The sequence below is a fragment of the Hemiscyllium ocellatum genome, chromosome 31 (assembly GCF_020745735.1).
Source record: "Hemiscyllium ocellatum isolate sHemOce1 chromosome 31, sHemOce1.pat.X.cur, whole genome shotgun sequence".
NCBI classification, from domain to species: domain Eukaryota; kingdom Metazoa; phylum Chordata; class Chondrichthyes; order Orectolobiformes; family Hemiscylliidae; genus Hemiscyllium; species Hemiscyllium ocellatum.
In genome coordinates this window covers 8,828,474-8,855,209 of record NC_083431.1, presented here as the reverse complement: position 1 = coordinate 8,855,209, position 26,736 = coordinate 8,828,474, and the positions used below count along the sequence as shown (strand labels likewise).

The 26,736-nt window shown below is 40.2% G+C and overlaps 1 protein-coding gene across 3 annotated transcripts in view; it reads left to right on the top strand.

Moving 5' to 3' along the window:
* trim37 (tripartite motif containing 37) overlaps window positions 1–26,736 on the top strand; it is a 108,675-nt gene that overhangs the window by 27,510 nt on the left and 54,429 nt on the right. For all 3 annotated transcript variants that reach the window (XM_060847836.1, XM_060847838.1, XM_060847837.1), the window contains exons 7-14: window positions 296–383; window positions 1,090–1,212; window positions 8,565–8,688; window positions 9,199–9,266; window positions 9,788–9,912; window positions 11,989–12,039; window positions 16,516–16,597; window positions 18,362–18,438. In XM_060847836.1, the coding sequence (XP_060703819.1) occupies window positions 296–383; window positions 1,090–1,212; window positions 8,565–8,688; window positions 9,199–9,266; window positions 9,788–9,912; window positions 11,989–12,039; window positions 16,516–16,597; window positions 18,362–18,438 (738 nt within the window). The remainder of the gene's footprint in view (window positions 1–295; window positions 384–1,089; window positions 1,213–8,564; window positions 8,689–9,198; window positions 9,267–9,787; window positions 9,913–11,988; window positions 12,040–16,515; window positions 16,598–18,361; window positions 18,439–26,736) is intronic.

The window sequence follows — 26,736 nt, the reverse complement described above, 5'->3', positions numbered from 1 at the left end:
GAATTCAATGGGAGCAGAATTATTCTTGTAGCATCTCTGCAAGAATCACCCAATATCCCAACTTGCAGGATGTTTGTATGAATCACTGTGGTGACCCACTGCTGCTTTGTAGAAACTCTGCAAGCATTTGAGAGAAAACCTCAATCCCATTGGACTAGCTTTCCTGAGTCATTAATGTAAAAGCAAACTTTTAAAAATGGAATTCAACTTGCAAGTTTGTAGCTTTAGAGCAAGATGGTTATTTTTAAGTGCTTCAAATTATTAATTTAAAAATAAAACAATAAAATATATTTAGGTGTGACAGTCACCATGAGAAGCTGAGTGTATTCTGTTGGACATGCAAGAAGTGCATCTGCCATCAATGTGCACTTTGGGGCGGAATGGTATGTAGAACAGAAACTCTTCTTTGTCCATTCTTCAAATATTTGTGTAACAATGTTCCTGTAACATGATGTGGAATTGTAAAGAGCTGTGCGCTGTCATGTTTTTTGTCTATGGGGAAACCTGCAAATATTGTTAAACTCCTTAGAATTGCCACTATAATTTTCAATGGATTGTGTCAACTGCTACAAGATGCATTTTTTTTTATGTGCATCATTAAAAATAAATAGCCATTTATAAAAATCTGGTATCCTTTTAAAAGTCAACAGTGAATTGTCCATTATACATACTAATGTCTTACAGTGGAAATGTTTTTTGATGTAAGCTACAAAGACATGTCTATTGGACTGTTAACCATGAATGGAATAGTAAAATACTGATTTGTAATATGATTCTGCACTTTGGTAGTTGAATTATAAAGCAACATGAATGCAATATGTTTTCAAGCATATTAGTCCATTTTGAAGTACTACAATGAGGGCAACTGCCACAATTCCTTATGTTTGTGCTCCATTGACAAGTAAGCAGCAACTATCAATATTTCAGTTTTTGCTAGCATGCAAGCCTACTGACATTGAGATTGTGTTTATGATCCCCTCTGCATTCTTATTTTCTCTGTCTCTGGCTGATTTGTAACCAAGATCATATATTCATTAAAATGTATGATTCTATGGTTTTACACTGAAGTATTTTGTGTTTTCATTGCAGCATGGGGGCCACACATTCAAACCATTAGCTGAGATTTATGAACAGCACGTTACAAAAGTTAATGATGAAGTGGCAAAGCTGCGTCGTCGATTGATGGAACTGATCAGTTTGGTGCAGGAAGTGGTAAGGTCGTAGGGGTCTAAACATTGGGACGTGATAGAACTGACTATATATCCTACAACAGTCTATCCTCGTCCCTTCCTTTTTTGTTTTTGTCCAGTTGATCTGGCTATTTCAGATGAGAATACTTTGGTCCTTTGTCAAGATATTCCCTCCTGGGCTGTGTTATTTTTATTTTTACTCTTTCTCTATACGCTTATTTCTCGTGAAAATTGCAATCTGTAGTGAAAAGTAACTTAAAATCCTTATCTTTAGATTAGATTACAGTGTGGAAACAGGCCCTTTCGGCCCAACAGGTTACACTGACCCGCCGAAGCCCAACCCACCCATACCCCTATGTTTGCCCCTTACCTCACACTACGGGCAATTTAGCATATCCGACCCGCACATCTTTGGACTGTGGGAGGAAACTGGAGCACCCGGAGAAAACCCACGCAGACACGGGGAGAACGTGCAAACTCCACTCGGCCAATCGCCTGAGGCAGGAATTGAACCCAGGTCTCGGTCGCTGTGCGGCAGCAGTGCTAACCACTGTGCCACTGTGCTGCCCACTAATCTCTCCCTCATCTCTGATGTAGCTCCAGACTTTCTGTTGCACTTCTCCTGCCCCAAAAAGTCCCCAGCCTCATTTTCATCCCACTGTTGATATTGTGTTTCCAGTCACCCAAGTCCCACTGTCTAGCATTCTTTTTATGTTCTTTCTTCTCCTTTTATGACTCTCTTTTGACTGAACTTTTGGTTGTCTCTTCTAAATATTCTTTTCCTTTTCCGTAATGCCTGTTTTCCTTGTTCATCTTTCAATTACCTGGAGATTTTAAAGGAGGTGTATAAATACAAGTTAATTATCACCATCACTATTCAAATCTTTACTTTGACACCATTCCGGAATATGGAATACAGGAATGCAATCTCTATCTGACTGCTAATAATTCTGTAGTGAGTTGGCTTTGTGAACCAATACATGTATCAGCCTTCAATCATTCTTTGGGCCAGTGATCTCTTAAAAGCTGAGGACAAAGCCTCCAAGCTACTAAATTAAAGAAGGGAGCATAGTGTGAATTCTTGTAAGTTGTGCATTTCTCATTTTATATGAGCAGGCAGTTGGGTGTTCTCTTGGTTTGTGAAGACATTGTACCTTTGTACAAGGAAATAGGTAAAGGGCTAGGATATGGTTTGAATACTTTTATCTAATCATGCAACATGTCAGTTCAGACACTTCGTGCTGTGGTCCAGAAATAAAAGGCTAGAAAGAAAGGAAAAGCAACTTGGAATTATATGATGCCTTTCATGTTCTTGGACTGATGTGAAGAAATTCAAAACCAAGGAAATACCTTTGAAATGTGGACTAATGGAGTAGTTAATTTGTGCACAAAATGTCAAACTATAATCAGATGCACAAGCAGTCGAGTTGTATTTGGTGATGTTGTTTTGAGAATTGCATGTTGCCCACAACACCATAAGAACTCCCAACTCCTTTTTGAATAAAGTCATAGAATCTTTTATGACTGAGGGGGAAAACAGGGTCCTTGTTTAATGCCACATTCTGGAACTGTGTAAAAGTAAATTGTATACTTAAATTTCAAGTGAAGTTGAACCGATAGCCATTGGCAAGGCTATTATCATGAAGCCAAGGTTAGACCTCTGCATTAGGAGATAGGCTGAGAATAGCTAAATTTATTTTGTACTCTACTTTTTCTGTCTATTTCTGCCATTGGTGCTAGCTGGACTCTAACCAACAGCCCAGACATACATTGCTGTGAGCTTCACTGTGGCACTTCTGAGGTTTCAGATTGTTATTCTCAAGACGTGATAGTTAGTGTTCTTAGACCTGAGATACACAATATTTGCACATTTCTAAAGTCAGTGCTAAATGGAAGCACAATACTTTCCAGTTTGGATCTCGAACCTCAGCATTTGAAAATCTGGGAACAAATCCTTTACTTCTTGACTGCGTGACAAAATAAAGGAAGCTGATGAGAAGGAAGTTGATGGGTTTAATTCTGCTCTTTACAGATGAAAATGTGTTTCATTTTACGTAAGGATATCCGAGTTAATTCTTACTCTTTCACTTTTCTTTTAAAACTTTAAGCTTCAGCTTGTAGGGCCAAAGTAAAACATGTGGATAGCAACTAATTTAGTCGCAAACTGTTATGACTGCTGTGCACAGTCACATGCACATTAGTGCAAAAACAGGGATCTTTGGTGTTTGCAAAATGTAACTTAAAGTTGATTTAAAGTTGAGCACATAATTACTCATTTCCTTAGTTTAAGTTATTGAAAAGGTCAAAATTAATCATTCAAACTGATGCTTTCCAAAATGCTTGTAAATGAGAGGAGTTTTACAAATACAATGCCAAATGTAAGTGATAATTTATTAAGCATTTTGGATGTAGGTTTGCTGGCTGAGCTGGAAAGTTAGTTTTCGGACGTTTCATCACCATACTAGGTAACATCTTCAGTGAGCCTCCGGATGAAGCACTGGTATTATAGCCCACTGTCTATTTATGTGTTTGGGTTTCCTTGGATTGGCAATGTCATTTCCGGTTATTTTTCTCAGGAGGTGGTAAATGGGATCCAAGTCGATGCTATTGTTGACAAAGTTCGGGTTGGAATGCCATGCTTCTAGGAATTCTCGTGTGTCTCTGTTTGGCTTGTCCTAGGATGGATGTGTTGTCACAGCCAAAGTGATGTCCTTCCTCATTCATATGTAAGGATACTAGTGAATGAGGGTCATGTCTTTTGGTGGCTAGCTGATGTTCATGTATCCTTGTGGCTAGTTTTCTGCCTGTTTGTCCAATGTAGTGATTGTTACAGTTCTTGCAAGGTATTTTATAAATGACATTAGTTTGGATTGTTGTCTGTATAGGGTCTTTCAAGTTCATTAGCTGCTTTTTAGTGTGTTGATGAGTTTGTGGGCTACCATGATGTCAAAGAGTCTGAGTAGTCTGGCAGTCATTTCCAAGATGCCAATTTCCCCTACATGAGGGGCTAGGGATTCTAGACATGTTTTATCTGCTTTTTTGGGTTTATTGCTGAGAAATCGGTGGACTGTTCAATGGGGACCCATTCGTTTTGAATACGCTGTATAGGTGATTTTCCTCTGCTCTCCATCGTTCCTCTGTACTGCAGTGTGCGGTGGCTTGTTGAAATACTGTTCTAATGCAGCTTCGTTTGTGGATGTTGTGATGATTGCTCCCATTTTAACCACCCCCTTAACACCCCACTAGCCCACTCCTGGTTTATGAATTTTGGGTAACCCGTAGAAACGTGATGTGTTGGATCCATCTGGTTTCATTATTTTGAACGTCGATCTTGTTTATTTTTCCAGATTTCTGATTTTTTTTGAGTATGGCTGTGATTTGGTTCTCTAATTATGGGGGTTGGGTCTCTCGCCACTTGTTGGTATCTGCAAGTAGTGCATTCACTTCCTCAATCTAGTCTCTGATTTTAAAATGACTGTCAAGCGTCCTTTGTCTGCAGGTAGGATAACAATTTTTTTTTAGTCTTTCTAGTGCTTCCTTTTGTGTATTGAGTGTGTTTCTTTCCTTTTTTCCTGCTTAATGTTGGTGCGACTGTCTGTCTGATGGTTTGCTGGGCTTCTTCTGTGAGTTGGTTGTCTTTCAGTGTTGTTTCTAATGCCGCTAAGAAATATTTCTTGTCCGCGTCCTGGAAGCTGTAATCTAATCCTCTTACTAAGACGTCTTTTTCAGTGTCTGTTAAGGGTCGGTCAGATATGTTTTTTATCCATGTTTCTATGTTGTTATTTTGTGTAAATTTATCTAGTTTATTTCCGCAGGTCTAGTTTTTCATTTTCTGTGTTTGTCACTGTCTAATGTCAATGGCTTGTTGCACTGTGTCTGTCCATTCATGGTCTGTTGCATTAGTGAGTAAAGGTTTTTGGCGCAAAATTTCCTGGCTGTATTTACGAAGTCTATTGTGGGCATCATTTATCATTGTTGTGGTTCTGTTTGCCGAGCTGGGAATTTGTGTTGCAGACATTTCGTCCCCTGTCTAGGTGACATCCTCAGTGCTTGGGAGCCTCCAGCAAAGTGCTTCTGTGATCTTTCCTCCTGCATTTATAGTGATTTGTATCTGCCGCTTCCGGTTGTCAGTTCCAGCTGTCCGCTGCGGTGGCCGGTATATTGGGTCCAGGTCGATGTGCTTATTGATTTGAATCTGTGAATGAGTGCCATGCCTCTAGGAATTCCCTGGCTGTTCTCTGTTTGGCTTGTCCTATACTAGTAGTGTTGTCCCAGTCGAACTCATGTTGCTGGTCATCTGCGTGTGTGGCTACTAAGGATAGCTGATCGTGTCGTTTCGTGGCTAGTTGATGTTCATGGATGCGGATCGTTAGCTGTCTTCCTGTTTGTCCTATGTAGTGTTTTGTGCAGTCCTTGCATGGGATTTTGTACACTACATTGGTTTTGCTCATGCTGGGTACCGGGTCCTTCGTTCTGGTGAGCTGTTGTCTGAGTGTGGCTGTTAGTTTGTGTGCTGTTATGAGTCCTAGTGATCGCAGTCGTCTGGCTGTCACTTTGGAAATGCTCTTGATGTATGGTAGTGTGGCTAGTCCTTTGGGTTGTGGCATGTCCTCATTCTGTTGTCTTTCCCTTAGGCATCTGTTGATGAAATTGCGCGGGTATCCGTTTTTGACGAAAAAATTGTAGAGGTGTTCTTCCTCTTTTTGCAGTTCTGGTGTGCTGCAGTGTGTTGTGACCCTTTTGAACAGTGTCTTGATGCAACTTATTTTGTGTGTGTTGGGATGGTTGCTTTCGTAGTTTGGGGCTTGATCTGTGTGTGTGGCTTTCCTGTATACCTTGGCATCATGGTAGTCTACAAACCCACCAACACACTAAAAAGCAGCTAATGAACTCAAAGATGAGGCGTGAAGGTTCAGTAGGGGCGATAGAGAGTTATAAGGTAGCCAGGAAGGAGCTAAAGAGGGAGCTAAGAGAGGCGAGAAGGGGACATGAAAAGTCTTTAGCTGGTAGGATTAGGGAAAACCCAAAGGCTTTCTATAGGTATGTCAAGAATAAAAGGATGACTAGGGTAGGTATCGGTCCAGTCAAGGATAGTAGTGGGAAGTTGTGTGTGGAGGCGGAGGAGATTGGAGAGACATTAAATCAGTACTTTTCATCAGTATTCACTCAGGAACAGGACACTGTTGCTGATGTGAATATGGAATCACAAATAATTAGAATGGATGCCCTGGAAATATGCAGGGAAGAGGTTTTGGGAATATTGGAAAGGATGAATATAGATAAGTCTCCTGGGCCTGATGGCATTTACCCCAGGATCCTATGGGAAGCTAGGGAGGAGATAGCAGAGCCATTGGCCTGGATTTTTATGTCGTCGTTGTCAACAGGAATAGTACCAGAGGACTGGAGGATAGCAAATGTGGTCCCATTGTTCAAGAAAGGGAGTAGGGATAGCCCTAGCAACTATAGGCCAGTGAGTCTGACTTCAGTGGTGGGCAAAGTCTTAGAGAGAATGGTAAGGGATAAGATTTATGAACATCTGGGTAGGAATAACGTGATCAGGGATAGCCAGCATGGTTTTGTGAAGGGCAGGTCGTGCCTCACAAACCTTATTGAGTTCTTTGAGAAGGTGACCAAGGAAGTGGATGAGGGTAAAGCAGTAGATGTTGTGTATATGGATTTTAGTAAGGCGTTCGATAAGGTTCCCCATGGTAGGCTAATGCTAAAACTTTGGAGGTATGGCATTGAGGATACATTAGAGGTTTGGATTAGGAATTGGCTGGCTGGAAGGAGACAGAGGGTAGTAGTTGATGGATTATGTTCATCTTGGAGCGCAGTTACTAGCGGTGTACCACAAGGATCTGTTTTGGGACCATTGCTTTTTGTTATCTTTATAAATGATCTAGAGGAAGGACTTGAAAGCTGGGTAAGCAAGTTTGCGGATGACACAAAAGTCGGTGGAGTTGTGGATAGTGAGGAAGGAAGTGGTAGGTTACAGCGGGATATAGATAAGTTGCAGAGCTGGGCGGAAATGTGGCAAATGGAATTCAATGTAGCTAAGTGCGAAGTCGTTCACTTTGGTAGGAATAACAAGATGATGGATTACTGGGCTAATGGTAGGCTACTTGGTAGTGTGGATGAGCAGAGGGATCTTGGTGTCCATGTACACAGATCTCTGAAAGTTGCCACCCAGGTAAATAGTGCTGTGAGGAAGGCATATGGTGTACTGGGCTTTATTGGCAGAGGAATTGAGTTCCGGAGTCCTGAGGTCATGTTGCAGTTGTATAAGACTCTGGTGCGGCCTCATCTGGAGTATTGTGTGCAGTTTTGGTCGCCATACTATAGGAAGGATGTGGAAGCTTTAGAACGAGTGCAGAGGAGGTTTACCAGGATGTTGCCTGGAATGGTAGGAAAATCTTATGAGGAAAGGCTGAGGCACTTGGGGCTGTTCTCATTGGAGAAGAGAAGGTTTAGGGGAGATCTGATAGAAGTGTATAAGATGATTAGGGGTTTAGATAGGGTAGATACTAAGAACCTTTTACCGCTAATGGAGTCAGGTGTTACTAGGGGACATAGCTTTAAATTAAGGGGTGGTAGGTATAGGACAGATGTTAGGGGTAGATTCTTCACACAGCGGGTTGTGAGTTCATGGAATGCCCTGCCCGTATCAGTGGTGAACTCTCCTTCTTTATGGTCATTTAAGCGGGCATTGGATAGGCATTTGGAAGTTATTGGGCTAGTATAGGTTAGGTAGGATTCGGTCGGCGCAACATCGAGGGCCGAAGGGCCTGTACTGCGCTGTATCCTTCTATGTTCTATGTAACTTGAAAGGCCCTATACAGACAACAAGCCAAACTAATGTCATTTACAAAATACCTTGCAAGAACTGTAACAAACACTACATTGGACAAACAGGCAGAAAACTAGCCACAAGGATACATGAACATCAGCTAGCCACAAAAAGACATGACCTTCTCTCACTAGTATCCTTACATACGAATGAGGAAGGACACCACTTCGACAAGCCAGAGACACAGGAGAATATAGAAGCATGGCATTCCAACCCGAACTCTTTCAACGAACGCATTGACCACCCTCTGAGAAAAAGAACTGGAAATGACATCACCACAGGAAATGGCATCACCAACCCAAGGAAACCCAAACAAAAATAGAAAGCGGGCAATACCACCAGTACTTCATCCGAAGGCTCATTGAAGATGTTACTTAGAATGGTGACAAAACATCCAGCTCAGTGAACAAATCTACATCAGAACCTCAACCTGAGCTACAAATCTTCTCAAAACTTGCTATTGAACATTTTCCTAATTTATTTTTCAATGTAGCTTATGATATTATGAAAATTGTTTTTGTAACCAGGAAAGAAACGTGGAAGCAGTACGCAGTGCAAAGGATGAACGTGTCAGAGAGATTAGGAATGCTGTGGAAATGATGATTGCGAGACTGGACACACATCTGAAAAACAAACTTATAACTTTAATGGGTACAGTATACATCTTTTGTAGATATACCAATAATTCGAGACTTAATGATTTCAAAATATGTTTTCTTGGTGCGGTGTATCCCCTGTAACTGCTTAACTACATTCCAGAAGTGGGAGGTCTGTTTGTTACAGATACAAATGAGATGGGTACAAAGCAGCCAGAATGCCCAGGAGATGAATGGCGCCTTCCAGTGGCCAGCTTTAGACCCACCCATTACCCTATAACCAGACCGAGTGACTACCTGCCATCTGGAGACACAACTCACTACCTTCAGATACTTGAAATATCTTGGTGGTGTTCCTTTTGCTGGATAGAGATGATCTGTGCTGAGAGCAGAGCCCTTCTTACTCTACTGTGCCAGTGGTGTCAGCCTTATTGCATTGTAGGTTCTCTCTCAAGGAAATGTGCATTTCTGGATGAAGTGTCTCAAAGTAATCTTGATAAAATCTGTAAATTTCTGCAAAGAGGATAGACATTTAAATATAATCTCTCTCTCTCTCTCTCTCTAGGTCAGAAAACATCATTGACTCAGGAGACTGAACTGCTCGAGTCACTGCTACAGGAAGTAGAACATCAGGTAACCAAACTGGCTGAAGAAAAATGAATTATGGGGCTCTTGGGTTCATAATTACTGAACTTGGTAGTTTTACCAATAACTTATGATAGATTGACCTTTTGATAATATATCATAAGACTAAAACTAATTATTGTAAAGCCAGCTGGTACGTGTACCAGCAACAAGATATTGAATGACACAGATTATGAATGTCGGATATTCTGATCCCGGTCTGTCCAGAGTAAACTGCATTAATATTGATGGTGCTACAGCTGTCTTTGGCAGCTATTAAGCTTAAGAAATATATGAAGTTAGAACTGTTTGGCTGTTATTGCCACTACGATAATTTAACTTACTGGTACTTGCTGGGTATTTACCTGCAGAAAGGTCACCTGAGTGAGGTGCAAAGTGCAACAGAGTTTCCTACACAAATGAGAAGACAGAGTTCGCGGCTCACTCCTCATAAGTTTTCTTATTTTAAGTTGATATTTATAAATCTGATTTTAAAATGAAGTCTGGCAGATGTTTTTGTTTCCATACAGCTGCGATCCTGCAGTAAAAGTGAATTAATTCTGAAAAGTCAAGAAATCCTGCTAATGTTCCAACAAGTCCATCGTAAACCCATGGCTTCATTTGTCACAACACCTGTCCCACCAGACTTCACCAGGTATTACAAGACAAAAACACGGAAGCTGGAAATCTGATGCAAGCAGAAAATGTTAACAATACATAACAAGTCGATAGGCAGTTTGAGCGTAAAAACAAAGGGTGTAATACTTTGTGTTTTAACAATGCATTGCTAATAATACACAGCAGATGGAATTTTGTTCCTATCCCACAGTTTGCAGGTAATTTAATCTGCTACTTTGGTGTTATTGTCTATTATTTGATTTTTCTCTCTTCCCCCACCCCATATTTAGTTAAAATAATTCTGTTTGTTTTCAGTTCTGGCATAAGGTGCGCAGGTTCTAACTAAAGTGTATTTTCAGCAGTTTAGATTTGAGTTTCACAAAGTTTTGTGTTTTACCTTGGTTTGTAGCATGGTTGTGTTTGGTATTTCTGGTTGATTTAATGGGGAAGTTGAGAGAGAAATTTATGGGCTTGAAACACTATGATGTCAACAAATATATTAAGAGCTGTTTTAATCTCTGTTGTCAAATGCAAAGTGGAGAGCAGCTATTATTCCTCAATGGCATTAGGAAATTTGGATAGACTAGTATTCTGTTTTGTTCAGTTCAAGAAACCAGTCGCCACATTTGGTATTATTCATGTGCAAGTGCTTGTTCCTTGTTGTTATCTGAATTTTTGAGTGGACGTCTTTAATTTTCATGTTAATTACTTTATGCAACTTCTTGGCAGCTGTAACTTTGTATCCTGCACTCTGTTCTGTTACCCTAATTCACTTGTATCGTATAATCAGCTTGTAACGCACTTAAAATGACAATTTTCACTGTATCCTTGGTATACACATGTGATAGTAATAAGCAAGAAAAGCAGGCAGATCTGCATAAGATCTAGATTCACTTTATGGATATTTTCAATCGCCTTGTTCAGAGATATCATAACAAGCCTTTGGAGTATGTGGGTCTTGAACTCCAACCTTTTTTCCTAGAGGTAGGAACGCAACTACTGTACCACAAAAGACTTTGTATTCACTTTATATGATATACAGTTTCCTTTGGATAATTAATAAATGCTATTTCAAATAGGCAATTGCTATGTTTAAGAATTAGTTTAGGCCTGTGGTGCCCTTGATGTACGGTGCAGCCTTTGAATGGCTGATAATGGTTCAGATATCTTTTGAAACTTTCTGAACGCTGTCGCCATATGTTATCACATTTCTTCTCCTGCTGGTGTGCTCCCTGCCGAAGTGCAAATCTGCATTTGGAGCTATGCTCATAAATTTAACCTTACTGTGTGGCATAGGGTGCAAGGAGGGAAGATAGTTTACAGGCATCCCATTTTAATTTGAGATTGTGTATAAAATCCACTTCTAACCATTTGGGACTAAACTATGCCAATATTGGAAAGAGTTAATTGTTTTGCTGCCCTTTTAGACAGCAAATGTTTCAAACAAATGAAAATGCATTTCTGCTTCAGAAATAATCTCTTTTATTTGATTGTCATAAGACTTGTAAGAATTTTTTTCAGCATGTTTCCAGTGCAGTGCCAATAATAGTATTGTCTCATGTCTTATTAAAATCTCTAAGCCACAATTTTTTTTCCTCCATCGAGAATATTTGAGAGCTAAGGGGGTAACAGAGGTCTGGTGGTATTATTGCTAGACTATTAATCCACAGACTCAGGCAATGTTCTGGGGATCTATGTTCAAATTCTGCCTTTGTAGATGGAATTTGAATTCAATAAAAATCTGGAATTAAGAGTCTAATGATGATCATGAAACTGTTGTCAATTGCTGGAAAAACCAGTCTGGTTTGCTAAGGTCCTTTTAGAGAAGGAAACTGTTAACCTTGGTCTGCCCTATATGTGACTGCAGATTGGCAATTAGGCATGGCCAATAAATGTGGCTTAGCCAGCCATGCCCACATGAATTAATTTTTAAAAGTATAGTGAATAGATCATCGACATACATATAAAAGCCTGTCAGAATAGTGAGGGTGTTCTACTTTTAGTTTATGTCAGTACAGCTAAGTGCTGGTGAAATTTTTACATCCTCTTGTCAACTCAGCAAACTGGATAACTGCAATTTCGCTTGTAAATTTCATTTTTCTTTTCCTTCTAGTGAACTGGTTCCTGCTTATGACTTCAGTACATTTGTTCTGTCCAATTTCAGGTAATTGTCTACTGTACTTGCTATTAAGAATAGTTTGCAGTGATTTGACACCTGTAGTACTTTTTTTAAAACTCAATTTTTTTGTGGATGATGGCTGATTCTGTTCTTTTGGCTTATATTTGGTCGTCGTTCTTCAATGGGTTTTTGTGCTGACTTGCTGTGGTTAGAAAGCCATTTTGAAAAATATCCCTGTATAGAGTTTCTGGGACCAGTACAAACAGGAAAGACGACTGTATCTCAACCAGTCCATTTGACGAATCCTTACTGAGGCATGCAGTCTGAACTAGGTAGGGTGAATTTAAAATATTTAATATGAAATCATGTAGCAGACAATATGGAGTGGGGGGAAGAAATGCAATTAAGAGACAAGATCTTTATTAAATAAAATCTGAAATAATGGACTGAACATTTTGTTGTAGTTTGTACTAAAAGCAATGACAGTAATTAAAGTTTATCACGTTGTTTAAGAATGACTTTCACCGGAAAACTCCTAAAGTCTTTTTGGTGAGTATCTAAATGCTAAGAGTTCACACCCAATAACATGAGCCACTGTCTTTTCTGAGAGATACTGTTAAAGCAAGGTTTGCGGACGAGCACAAGAACTCCAGACAGCAACATTCTGATTTCTGCATCATTCTCCATGAGTGCTAGAAGTTGCTGTCTCATCTACACTCAGTGATAAGCAGCAGTTGTCTCCCTGTTCTTTTACTACAAAATCTGGAGCATTATTGTTTGTTGTACTTATAAAACCATGGTATAAATTTAATTGTTTTGGTCATTGTGACTTGAAGAGGACTGTAAATCAACTCCAATTCCATTTATTAAAATAATGTTTATTTGGATCTGTCATCTAGCAGTGATTTACAATTATAACATCAGTGGGTGAGATAATGGGATTATATTGTTCTAGGCCATGCAGCTGCTGATTCGAAAATCAGACTTGGTTTAGTAATTAAACTGAATTTTGTCCCTTATTTTACTTAGAAATTGTTATTTTGTGTGTGTGTGTGTGTATAAGCGCTCATTTTGTAGACAAATGTTGAAATGAGAAACAGCTTTGAGTGTCGTAAAACCTTAATAATTAAGTGTTTGGCTAAAGAATATATACAAAATCTAGCTAATTCTAGATAATGTTTGAGTAAGGGAAGTTTATAAATATAATAAACTTCCTGCAGATTTTCTGTTTAATTCTAGATCATTAATAGATGCTACTATCTTTTCCTGTGAACTGATGTAAATGATTATTAGAATCATGGAATTTTGCAGTACTGAAAGAGGCTTTTTGACCCATCGTATCTGCACTGGCTCCTGAAAGAGCTACCCGGCTAGTTCCATCCAGTGCCAACAACTCTGAGTAAAGAGATTTCTCCTCATCTCACTCCTCGTCTCTTGCTGACAGTCTTGAAATTGTGACCCTTAAATACTAACATACCAGCTAGTCAAAACAGAATATCCTTCTTTATTCTGCCAAAACTGTTCATAATTTTGAACACCTCCATAAGGTCACCTGTTAATCTTCTCTCCTCCAAGGACACTAAGGCCAATTTCTCTAATCTTTCCTTGTATCTAAAATCCCTTACTGCCTTATCTTGAATCCCCTTTGAACTGTCTCCAGGGCTTTGACGTCCTTCCTTAAATAAGGTGCTCTGACCTGAAGACAAATGTGGTCTGACCAATGATTTGTAGAGATGTAGTATAATCTCCTTTTATATTCTCTCCCTGTATTTATAAACCCAAGAATCCTACAAACTTCCTTAACAACTGTTTCAACCTGGTCACCTTCAGAGACTTATGTACATGAACCCCGAGCTCCCTCCGATCCTGTATTGCCCTCAAAGTTGCACCATTGACCCTGTGTTATCTCTCTCTGTTTCTTCTTCTAAAATGAATTACCTCACAACTCTGCATTGAAATTCATCTGCTAGGTGACTGTCCATTTAGCCACTTGTCAATTATGTCACTCAGCATCATCCTCATAATTCACTGTTCTCCGTGGCTCAGTTTCATCTACAAATTTAGAGATTTCTTTTTTGCTCAGCACCCATTTCCAAATCCTTTTATATAAATCAGAAAAAGCAAGGGTCCCAACCATGATTCCTGGAGAACGCCACTTTCAATTTGTCTCTAATCTGAGAAATCTCCAGCTATACCTACCCCTTCTGTTTCCCATCCTTTAGCCAACTTCAAAACCATGCTGCCAACGACCCATCAATCATAAACCTTTCTAATTTGCTTCTGAAAATCCAGATGTACAATCTCCATAAAACTATCCTTATCGATTGTCTGTGTCACCTCGTCAAAGAGCACAATTAAATTTGCCAGACATGACCTGCCCTTAACAAAGCAATGTTGACTGTCTAGTATTAACTAATTTTCCTAAGTGCCTATTTACCTTATCCAATATTATGACTTAGCCTGCTTGGCTACTCTCTCTCATTCCTGATGAAGGGCTTATGCTCGAAACGTCGAATTCCCTATTCCTGAGATGCTGCCCGGCCTGCTGTGCTTTGACCAGCAACACATTTTCAGCTGTGATCTCCAGCATCTGCAGACCTCATTTTTTACTCCATCAATTTTCCCACTATTGATGACAAACTGACAGGTCTGTATTTCCTGATCTATTCTGCATGTTGATATGTAGTTGAACTATATTTAAACTGACCGATGAAGTATATTTTAATGGATTTTAATTGGCAATTTCTCCTCTCCTGTCTTGATCATTGTAATAAACAATTCCTTTTTAATCCCCAATAAACTTCAAAGTACTGTCTGCAGTTACTGAGATGAGACGCTGGGTGGTGCTTGACACCAGGTGTCGTGCTGCTGGTCCAAATTTTATGGAAATAAACCCTGGTTAAATTTATGAAAAAATAATTTTATCATAAGAGAGCTATCAGTGTTTTAAACTCCTTTGAAGCCAGATTTCACATGCTGGTGTATTTTTTTCCATTTTGTAAATTAACAGTCACATTGCAGGCTATCACTAGAAGCTTTTGTTAATAGTACACTTTGCCTATAATTGTGGCACCTGCATCCTATCTCTCTTGCCACATATTGCATGAGCATTAATGATTGGATTGGCTTGGTCTCTGATGCAAAATGCTGCTAAGAGTTAATATATTATGTTTAACACTAAACAGCCTCCTAAGCTATTTCTTGAATTAAGCACCAAATAGGACAGAAAAATGCAACCCAGAATAACCCAGTAGTGCAATCATCAAATATGTACAATGTCTCCTTTTAAAGTACTCTGATATTATTTGGTGGGATACTGCATATTACAACATCTAGATCGGACAGCTGGTCAGTACTCCCTCGCAGGAAGTTGCACTTTTTTCAGGCAGAGAGGAAACGTGCAGATACACATTTTCCCCTTGCTGCCTGCGCTTATGAAAACAAATTAGAGGTAGAAAAATGAAAGTAAAAGCGTCAACAGAAGCATATTAACAATCCTGCTTCGCCATTCAATGAGCATGTGCTGATCTATGGTCTAACTCCATATATCCGTCTTTAGACCATAATCAGGTAATACCTTGCTTAACAGATTTAACAAGTTCTAAACATCTCCCATGTTTAGTGTATGGAAATGCTTCCTAGCATCTGTCTAAATGGTCTGGCCCTACTTTTTAGGCTATGAGCCCTAGTTTTAGAATCCTTATCGAGTAGAAAAAGTTTGTCTTTATCTTTACCTTTTTTTTCCTGTTAATATCTTGAAGAGATGTTATTATTGTTCTTAAATGTTTAAAATTTGAAATAGCTATAAAAATTCTCTGAGGTATACTGTTGTGTTCCCCACTTAAATCGGGTACAAATATTCCCGTTTCAAGCCTCTTCGAATTGCACACTTTCGTTTGGGTGTTTGTGTAAGTTTTTGTGTTAGTGTAATTAGTACACATCCACCAAGAACTACTTTCTAACTGCACATGCTCAGTTTGTTTTGCTTTTAAATAATTCCTGCCACTTCTCTTTCCCTTCCCTCTCTCCGTCCTTAGCTGCTCATTGTTTCTTGCTTGCCATTATTTGCCCCCTCATTTTCTGCCCCTCTCTTGAGCCCTCGCTGTGCATCAGGGGATGGCAAGCAGGAATGAGTTTTGAAAGTTGAGTAGAGTGTGTATTGGATTCAAGCAGCTAATCAGTGTTAATTAAGAATGTGTTAATTAACATGTTAAGGATAACCCAACCTTACTACGTGGTTTCCTATGGGAGTGATTTTTGTTGAATGTATTTTAGTTTGATATCTTTTTATTTCAGAAATTATTGGGGTGCTAAGTAAAGGATAGCTGTATTTAACATTCATTTAGTAATGAATCAGTTTTGCAACTTTATTAAAGTTAAGATGTGTTATTTATTTTAAAATTTGTTTAAACTTTATTTGGCCTTTACAAGGAAATTTTGAAGTTTTCTGAACTTTGACTGCTTTACAGCCCAGTTTCAAAATGATTATGTTATAGACACCTTTTTAATCTGTTTCAATAGCACTTTGCGACAGCGTGCAGACCCAGTGTACAGTCCACCTCTGCAAGTGTCTGGACTTTGCTGGAGACTGAAGGTTTACCCGGTGAGTTTGGAAGGCTGGGTTTGTGACTATTTCAAGGATGGCAGGAGAAGGACAGGGAGGCTTTGTCAGAGTGAACTTTGAGCCAAAGTTTTAAGACTTTGTAAGTACAGATTTACAGTAATGATAGAAAACTCTCATTTATCACAAAAACAATTCTTTGAATTGAATGTTTGGGAAGGGATTGAACAGTGGTTGTGTTGAAGCGGCACAGTGGTTAGCACTGTTGCCTCACAGCACCAGGGACCTGGGTTCAATTCCCGCCTTGGGCAACTGTCTTTGCGGAGTTTGCACATTCTCCCCGTGTCTGCATGAGTTTCCTCCAGGTGCTCCGGTTTCCTCCCACAGTCACACAGCTGTGCAGGTTAGGTGAATTGGCCATGCTAAATTGCCAGTAGTGTTAGGTGAAGGAGTAAATGTAGGGTTGCTCTTTGGAAGGTCGGTGTGGATTTGTTGGGCCGAAGGGCATATTTCCACACTGTAAGTAATCTACTCTAATTAATTGGACTGAAAACAAACAGGGCAAGGACAATCCACAAATTAGTGACAAATTTTCAAGTGGATGCTGAAACGGTACTTCTAGTTTTGACTACAAACTAAGTATAGCTATTGGAGGTAAAAACAATGACTGCAGATGCTGGAAACCAGATTCTGGATTAGTGGTGCTGGCAGAGCACAGCAGTTCAGGTAGCATCCAAGGAGCAGCGAAATCGACGTTTCGGGCAAAAGCCCTTCATCAGGAATAAGGCTTTAATCTGTACTGTTCGTCCTGTTCGGGTCCGAACTCTGCTGGTTTAAAGGTGGTCCAAAGTCCATGTGGGATGAATTGGTTACAGAGGCAGGTACTGAGGAAGAAAATGTGGCTGTGGTAGCGAGTTTGTTTCACGACATGGTTGAAGAGCTTCAGGGCAGAGGAAATGACCTGGGAGTTGCAGTGGGAAAGGGACTCCCTGAGATTCTTAGAGAGGAGGAAAACTTCTTCAAGGCAGGCATCCTTGCAAGAGGATTTGCAGTAGGGTTAAAATCAACTAGGTAAAAACAATGACTGCAGATGCTGGAAACAGATTCTGGATTAGTGGTGCTGGAAGAGCACAGCAGTTCAGGCAGGATCCAAGGAGCAGCGAAATCAACGTTTCAGGCAAAAGCCTTTCATCAAGAATAAAGCCCTACTGTAGTCCCTAACTGAGAATGTCATTCTTCATGTGTGTACCTGCAGATTTTAGAAATCTTACACTCCCGCATCTGTTATCCCTCTCTGGCAGCGCTCAACCAGTGGGATTAGCAAAATTTTAGAACGTTGTCCTCCCTGGCAGAGACATTGAGACTCTTGGCTGGAAACGCCTTATCCAAACCATCTATGGAATTGTACTATGGATGTAGGCCGGATGGCTGTTTCAGCTGAGCTACTGAATGGATAATAGTTTTAAAAGCTATCATTTAGTAAACAAACCTACAGAGAAATGTATAAATAATCAACAAAAGTAGTTTAATCTGACATAGGGAATGGCTTTTCCAACTTCATTTATGAAAAGTTGCATTGAATATAAACTTTTGTTTCTTTCAAATGTGATGTAACAAAATAGAAGAAAGCCCTGATGTTTGGGTGGACTTGAAATGATTGTCTATTTAATTAAAAATATGACTGCAGTTCAGAATGGATTGATTTTAGTTATAGTGTATCTTTCTTGAGTTTAATGAGAGAGAGAGAATAATATCTGGATGTGTGCATCAAAATCTGCAAACATTAAATTCTGTATTCTATCCTAGGATGGAAATGGAGTTGTGCGAGGCAATTACCTGTCAGTGTTTCTGGAACTCTCTGCAGGACTCCCTGAAACATCTAAGTATGCAGATACTAAAATTATTTTGCATGTGAAATTGATTGCCCTTCCTTTTTCATACTGTTCAATTCCAGCATTATTTCTGATTTGTTTTTAAATGAGTTATTCTTCATTTTTTTTTCTCATCTTCAACTGGAGCATTTTAAAGCAAGTTGTTGAGTTCACTTGGAATTTGTGCAGTTCTCTTCCTTTGTTTTTTCCTCCTCTCTTTCTAAATCACCGCATCCAATCCACCCATTTTGCTGGAAGTGGTAACTGCTGCTCGGGTGTTTGCAACCTCTCCTGTTTCCAAAGTGGCCCTTTCATCTGTGAGCCTACTCAGCTGTGTCAGCTTAATGTTCAAATGCTGACTATCTAAATTTGAACTCTCCATGCACATATACCAGCAAAAAGATCATTGGTTTGTGATTGTGAGCTGTAATCCTTCTCACTTCTGTTCATGCAGTAAACATCAGCTAATGTACCTTTCCCAAAGGGTTTTTGGAACATTTTCTGATAGAAAGCGGATAAAAATTTAAAACGCATTCTGTTTGTGTGGATGAAACAGCAGAGTAGGATTTGTTTTGTCTTGCTCCAGCAGAGAGGTATGATGAACTTAGTACCACATTGTGGTTTCCTGCACTGTAAATTAATCATGGCGCTAATTAAAAATGCGATATTCTGATCTGTTTGAATAGCACATCATACTGCTCAGGCAAGTGGAGAGTTACCATCGCAATTATAGGCAGTTTTCAGAATGTTGCCTACTGATCTGAACTTTTCACATTCTCAAATTTGTAGCAAGGTGGAAGATTCTGCTTGTCTGATTTTAGTTGAAATTTGACCTGTCTTATGCAATGTGCAAGGAAGGAGATTACAAGTCGCAGAACTGAACTTTTCTTTGCTCTCTTAAGAGAGAGGGTGAGGTCATGTTATCAAGCTTAGAATGCTCTGGGCATATTGATAATTGAATGTTACCCTCCACCAACTCCCTGAAGGCTGTCAAAGAAGACTGTCTTCTGAGATAAATAAAAAATACTAAAGGCTGAAAATCTTGAGAGTAAAGTAGATCTTGGATTCTGACTAACTTGCTGTAAGTGTACAGTTTTTAAAAAAAATTTGTGCTCTAAATTGTCTGGGATCAGCCATTCGATAAATAATGAGATCTGAACTGTTCCTTTTTGGAATCTTGAGATTAAAAGTCATTTCTGATTCTTTTTATTCCCATGATGTGTCTAGTTTTGTTCATGTAGCCTGAATCTAGTTCTAGTTTATCAACTCTTTCAGGCTTTTCTTTTCACCCTCTGTTTGTATGTTACGATTACAGTTTTTAAATTTTCTGGTTTTCATGCTATCTTCCAAAGAATCAAATATAAAAAGTCTTGGCTTTACATCTTACTTTCTTAAGATTCCTCCTCTATATATTAGAAACCTCACAGCTGTTTTAACCACTGATGTGTGTCGTTACATATTTATATCTCTCTCCATTTGCGAAGTGAAACTCTAACTTAATCTAAATTGAATACAGCATTGTTAGTAGTCTTCCATAAGATGTGACTGAAGCCAGCATTTGTCGTCCTTCCCTTGGTTTCCGAGACAATTTAATCAGACCAGGTAAGGCTGACAGATTTCTTTCCTGAAAAGACAATTAATGGTAGTTTCATGGTCACCATTACGGAGACTAGCATACCCTGCCATAATCCTCCAACAGTCCCAACGGTAATAAGATATTGGGTTTGGTTCAGTTTTGTTTTGATAGCCATTAGATAAACCATATGGAAATCTATAATCTGACACATGGTGAAGCTGCAATCAGCATTCCCTGTAATTTTCTTAGTGGTTGTATGAACCTCCATAGCCTGTGCGCTTCAGCAAGTTCAAGAACCAATAATCAATGAGTCAGTGCCATGATTGGTGTGCAGATTTATTTAGTCATGGAGGCAGGGGACATGACTGAAGTATTAAACGAATATTTTACAATTGGTCTTTATCAACAAGACTCCTGCTTCTCCGGCCATGGTGACAGGAGGAACCTATTATGGGAAGGTTCAAAATTAATAGGAGGTAGTGTTGGATAGACTGCTGGTACTTAAAGTTGATAGGGTAAAAAAATTGGCTGAGTGGTCAGAAACAGAAATATTTAATGAATAGATGTTTTATTGGCTAGGGGATGGTTTGTTGTGGAGTTCCCCAGAGGTTTGTATTGGGATGTTTTGCTTTTTCTGAATATATGTTAATTATTTAGGGAAAATATCATTTATTTGTGAATGATTTGAAGCTTGGAATGTTGTAAACTGTGAGGTAAGTAGTGTCGAACTTCAGAAGGACAAAGACAAGTTGGTGGAGTAGGCAAATAGGTGTCAGATGATGTTCAATGCAGAGATGTGTGAGGTGATGCATTTTGATAGGAACAGCATAGTCAAAATAAAGGGTACATTTCTAAATTGAATGAAGCAGAGTGGCTTGGGTGTATATGTGCACAGAGCATTTGAAGATGACAGGACTCCTAGATAGAGCAGATGGTATTCTGGGCTTTATTAAGAATGCAGAGTACACAAGCAAGGAGGTGATCCTGAACTTGTGTTGGAAACTTGTTAGATCTCAGCTTAGCATAATGTATACAGTTGTGGCCATCACATTATAGGAAGTTTGTGAACACAATGGATAGTGAAGAAGAGTTTTTTTTAACAATGATTCCAGATAAGAAACCCTTTGGAGGGTAGATTACAGAAGGTGGGAGTCTTTTTCTTGGAGGGGAGATGGCTAAGATGAGACTTGATAGTTTTGAAAATCACATGGGAGTAGATGAGTGGAAATGTTCCTGCTCATAAGAATCAAAACTGTGAAGGCAGAGAAATAAAGTGATTTTGAAAAAGAGATAAATATTGTCTAAGTTAAAAACCTTTTTCACGAGTGGTTTGGGTCTGAAATGCACTGTCTGACGGTGTGGTGGAGACAGGTTCAATTTATGCATTCAGGAGAGCATAAGATAATTATTTAAACAGCAAGGGTATGGGGGAGAGTGGAAGCAGGAGAATGGAACTGAATCATGATGCACATTTGAGCCAGTGCAAACTCAATTGACCAAACAGCCTCCTGTGTTTATGGTATGTCTGTCATTCTGTAATTCTATCCCCTATAATTCTGACACAATATCAAAACACTGATGCTTCTGTCCTAACTTGTATCAAATACTGTTTGCCCATTGCTCATGTAATTGTTCAATTCCACTGTGATCTGGTTAAACAAGTCCTTAATTTTCACTTGTACTTTTTGAAATCCCAAAGTTCTCCTACCCAGCTTCCACCACCACCATCTCTAATCTCCAGCAGCTATGCACCGCTTTAAATATCTTTGCTATTCTAAATGTTGCCTCTTGAGCAGCCCCAGTGTCGGATGCTTCACATTTAGTTGTTTCTTCATTCCCCGGGCACTAAACTCAAGAATACTCTCTTGTAATGATTGTAACGAGGTCAGCCAGGTGAACCTCATGAAGTCATGCTGTACAAAACTCTGGTGCGGTGGCATTTGGAGTGTTGCATACTTTATTTGAAGGATGTGGAAACTTTGGAAAGGGTTTGGAGGAGGTTTTCTAGGATGTGGAGGGAAGGTCTTATGAGGAAAGGCTGAGGGACTTGAGGCTGTTTTCGTTAGACAGCCTAAGGTTTAGAGGAGACCTCTAATCAGAGGGTTGGATAGGGTGGACAGTGAGAGCCTTTTTTTCTTGGATAGTGATGGCTAGCACAAGGGGACATAGCTTTAAATTGAGGGGTGATAGATATCGCACAGATGTCAGAGGTAGTTTCTTTACTCCGATTAGTAGAGGTGTGAAATAGCCTGCCTGCAGTAGTATTAGACTTGCCAACTTTAAGATAATTTAAATGGTCATTGGATAGACATATAGATGAAAATGGAATAGTGTAGGTTAGATGGGCTTCAGATTGGTTCCGCAGGTTGGCGCAAATCGAGGGCCAAAGGGTCTGTACTGCACTGTAATGTTCAATGTAATATGAGTTCCCTGATTGGGCACCAGATTAGCAGTCCCAGTCAGAGTCCAAACTTCCTGATAAGAACAGGAATGTCAGACATCCAGCTCCCTCAGCCAGCTGAGTGAACAGGATCAGTGTCAAGGACTCTCCACATGTGAATCGAGGGTGACCAGATGCTCGCCTCAGTGGAATTAATTTAGTGGCACGCTCCTGAAAAAATTCACTCACAACAGTCGTCTTTGAATTAGGGTAAGCATTTCTGGCATCATGTCATTACTTGGGAAGCTTGACCCATTTGATCCTGTGATTGAGGATTGAGCTCAGTATATAAGAAGAAAGCACTTTCTTTTCTAGGCAAAAGTCATTGGGACAGATTAAGAAGCAATGATGCATTCTCCTGAGCTTGTGGACCCACAGGTTTTTTTTTTCAGTTGTTAGGAGCCTAACCATACCTGAGACACCAGATACTAAAGCCTTTCAAGAGTTGACAGATTTAGTTAAGAAATATTATGACTGAAGCCGCCTCTAATTCTGAGACGCTATCAGTTTTATTTGGTTGTTCAAGAGTCTAGAGAATCCATATTGGATTTTTGACTAGGTTAAGGTGGCTGGCAAGTGCATGTGACTTTGGTTTAACCCTTAATGAGATTTGATTTTTTTGTAGCCACATGTACCTAAGTACAGTGAAAAGCTTTGTTCATAAGCAGTACAGGCAGATTATGGCAAGTAAGGACATAGAAATATTAGGGTGCTTAGACAGAGTAAGACATAGAGGTTGCACTGCACAAGAGGTGAGCGAAGCAAGATCAAAATTATTTGAAGTTAGAGAGTCCATTCATCAGTCTAATAATAGCAAGGGAGAAACTATTCTTGTATGTGTTCAACGTCTGTGTCTTCTGTCTAACAGAAGAGGTTGAAGGGGAGTATTACTGGGGTGGGAGAGGTCTTTGATGCTGGCAGCCTTTCCGCGGCAGTGAGAAGTATAAACATAGTTCATGAATTGGAGGTTTGCTTCCATGATGGTGTGAGTTATGCACATAGCCTTCTATGGTTTCTTACAGTCCTGAACAGAGCAGTTGCCGTACTAGGCCATTATGCACTCAGAATATTTTCTGTGGCCCATTTGTAAAAGCTGGTGAGGATCCTTATGGACGTGCCGAATTTCCTAAGCTGCCTGAAGAAGAAGAGGCATTGTTGTGACTTCTTGACTGTCACATTTACATTGGAAGTCCAGGACAGGTTATTGTCACTCCCAGGAACTTGATGCTGTCAACACTGTCAACCTCCACTCCATTGATGTAGATTGGGGTGTGTTCTCCTCTTCTCTTTGAGGTCAGTGATTAGTTCTTTTGTTTTGCTGACATTGAGAGAGAGTTATCATTGAACCATGACACCAAGCCCTCTAGACTAAGAATCTATACCAGGTAACCCTTAGAGATTATAAGGGTACAACTTTGGTTTGGGTCTCTTATGAGAAGCACCTGGTTCAGTTACTGCTGATTGTAGTAAAAGGCTTAGCCCAAGCTTGTAGGGGTGAAATTGGTTGAGAAAGATTCATCTAGATTGGTTCAATGTTTTCCAATTAGAAAATAGCTGCCTGAGTCAAGTCCTATAACCTGGAAGTTTTTCAGGAAGGTCTCAGGGCTCTCAAAGGAGCCAAGGCCACCTTGCATGTTGACCAGGAAGCAATTCTGCAAGGCCGACCCAGTGTCATTTGCTTTTGGGGCAAAAGTAGAGGCAGAAATCAGAAGGCTGGAAAGCTTAAGAAGCGTCAAATCAGTCCAGTTTGCTGAATGGGCAGCACTCGTCGTACTGATTGTGAAGCCCGGTGGGTTGGTTTTTCTTTGTGGGGATTTTAAACAAACAATAAATTGCTTTACGCAGCTGGATAAATACTCAATCTCTCAAATAAAGGATTTAAGATGCAAAGCTGGTGTGTATCTGTTCTTCACGAAGCCATGTGTATTTGCAATTGTGGTTAGATCAGGATATATATATGAGACTGCCATGAGGGGTGTCGTCAACCTGTGCTATTTCTCAGCAGACAATGATGCACATTTTACAAGATCTGCCCCAGGATGCCATTTATCGAGATGACGTGCTAATAATAGGGAACATCAGTCAGGAACATTTAGAGAATTGGACATAGTCCTTAGGTATTTTTCCCAGGTGGGTGTGTGCCTTAGGGGGAAAAATGTGTTCCAAGTGATCTACTTGGGCTACAGAATTAACAGGACCAGTTTATATCTTTTGGAACATAAAGTGAGGGTGATCAAAGGTGCCCTGGCTCTCATGTGTGTACTGGAGCTTGGGTCTTTCCTTGGGCTGGTGAATTATTATAGCAAGTTTATATATAATAAATTTTGTCCATCCAAGCATTTTTTTCATCAACTGTTTTAAAATAGGGTCAGCCTTGGAAATGGTTATGTATAGCTATCAGGGAAATGAAGAAACAGCTATCATCCTCTGAGGTAATACACTGTAATCCCAAGTAAGATCTGGTTTTCACATGCGATACCTCCTTTATGACAGCAGGTAGTATTAGCTCATAAGTGGCTCAGTGGAGAGGTCTACCTAAAGGTGTATGTATCCAGGACTTCGGCTAATGTAGAACGTAAGTACGCTAAAATAGAGAAGGAAGGTTTAGTAGTCATATTGAGTGAGTAAGTTCTACCAATAGCTTTATGGACATAAATAATAATAACAGACCAGAAACTTTTGCTAGCTCTATATAGAAGAAGGCAGTGCCACCCATAACCTCAGGCTGAATTCACTGGTGGGCTCTAATTGCTAAGTGCATATAATCACAAGTTGAAACACCAACCAGAAGGCCACTTCACAAACGTGGATGCATTGAACTGCCTCCGGCTGGCAGATACGCCAGCATTGGTACCGCTACTGGAAGAGTCTGAAATAGTTTTAAGTTTTCTGGACACAATTACAGTCACAGCTGACAATATCAGACTTTGGACATAGAAAGATCTAGTCCTAGAAAAACTGAAACAGCTGGTGGTGATGGGGCAATACCAAAGGACCATCGTAACTAGTGCTGAAACCTTTTTTGGACCCAGAGAGACCAAATCACGGAGTGCATTATATTGGGGAGCGGGAGTGATTATTCTGAGCAAAAGTCACTGTCAGATGATAACTGAACTCCACTAGGGTCACGCAGGGGTTTTCAAAACAAAAGTGTTGCCAAGAAGTTATGTCTGGTGGCCTGGATTAGTGTGTTGGTGGGGCAATACCCAGAGTGCCAACAAGGGCAACAGTTAGCGTCAGCAGCCCCCTCCCGTTCATGGAAATGACTGGGTAAACCCTGGACTCGGTTACACATCAACTACGCAGGTCCTTTCATGGGCTTAGTGTTCTTTGTCATTGTGGACACCCACTCCACGTGGCTGGATGTGCATTGGGTTCATTCTTCGAACATGGGGATGATTTAAAAAAAAGCTGTCTGCCTCTTTTGCAATACATGGACTGGAAATGTTGGCTACAGATAATGGGCCATTGTCTACCAGCAGGGAATTTGTGTATTTCCTAAAGTTGAATAAGATAGCTCCATACCATCCATCACCCAATGGTCTAGCAGAAAGAGCTGTCTAAACTTTGAAGGCAGGCTTAAAGAAACAACCTACAGTTTCACTAGATACCACACTGTCCCAATTCCTATTTAATTATAGGACCACCAGTCATGCAACTACAGGGATAGCTCCAGTAGAGTTGCTAATGGGGAGAAGAGTAGAGAGTGTGGTGCTGGAAAAACACAGCAGGTCAGGTAGCATCCAAGGAGCAGGAAAATCGATGTAAAGGGCATAAGCCCATCATCAGGAATGAGGCTCGTGGGCCGGGGGTGCTGAGAGAAAAATGGGAGGGGGTGGGTTTGGGAGGGAAGGTAGCTGAGAAAGTGATAGGTAGATGAGGGTGAGGGAGATGGTGGTAGGTCGGATGGCTGGAATGGATAGGTGGGAAAGGTGATGGCCAGGTTAGGAGGGCATTGCCAAGTTGGAGGCTTGGGACTAGGATAATTTGGGGTAGGAAAATTAAGAAACTGTTGATATCCACATTTTATCCTGTGTGGTTCCAGGGTCCCAAGGCAGAATATGATGCATTCTTCCTCCAGGCATCAGGTGGTAACGGTTTGGCAGTGGAGGAGGCCCATGACCTGCATGTCCTTGACAGAGTGGGAGGGGAAGTTGAAGTGCTCAGCCACGGGGCAGTGAGGCTGGTGGGTGCTGGTGTCCCAGAGATGTTCTCTGAAACAATCCGCAAGAAGGCGTCCTATCTGCCCGATGTAGAGGAGACCATATCGGGTGCAACGGATACAGTTGATGAC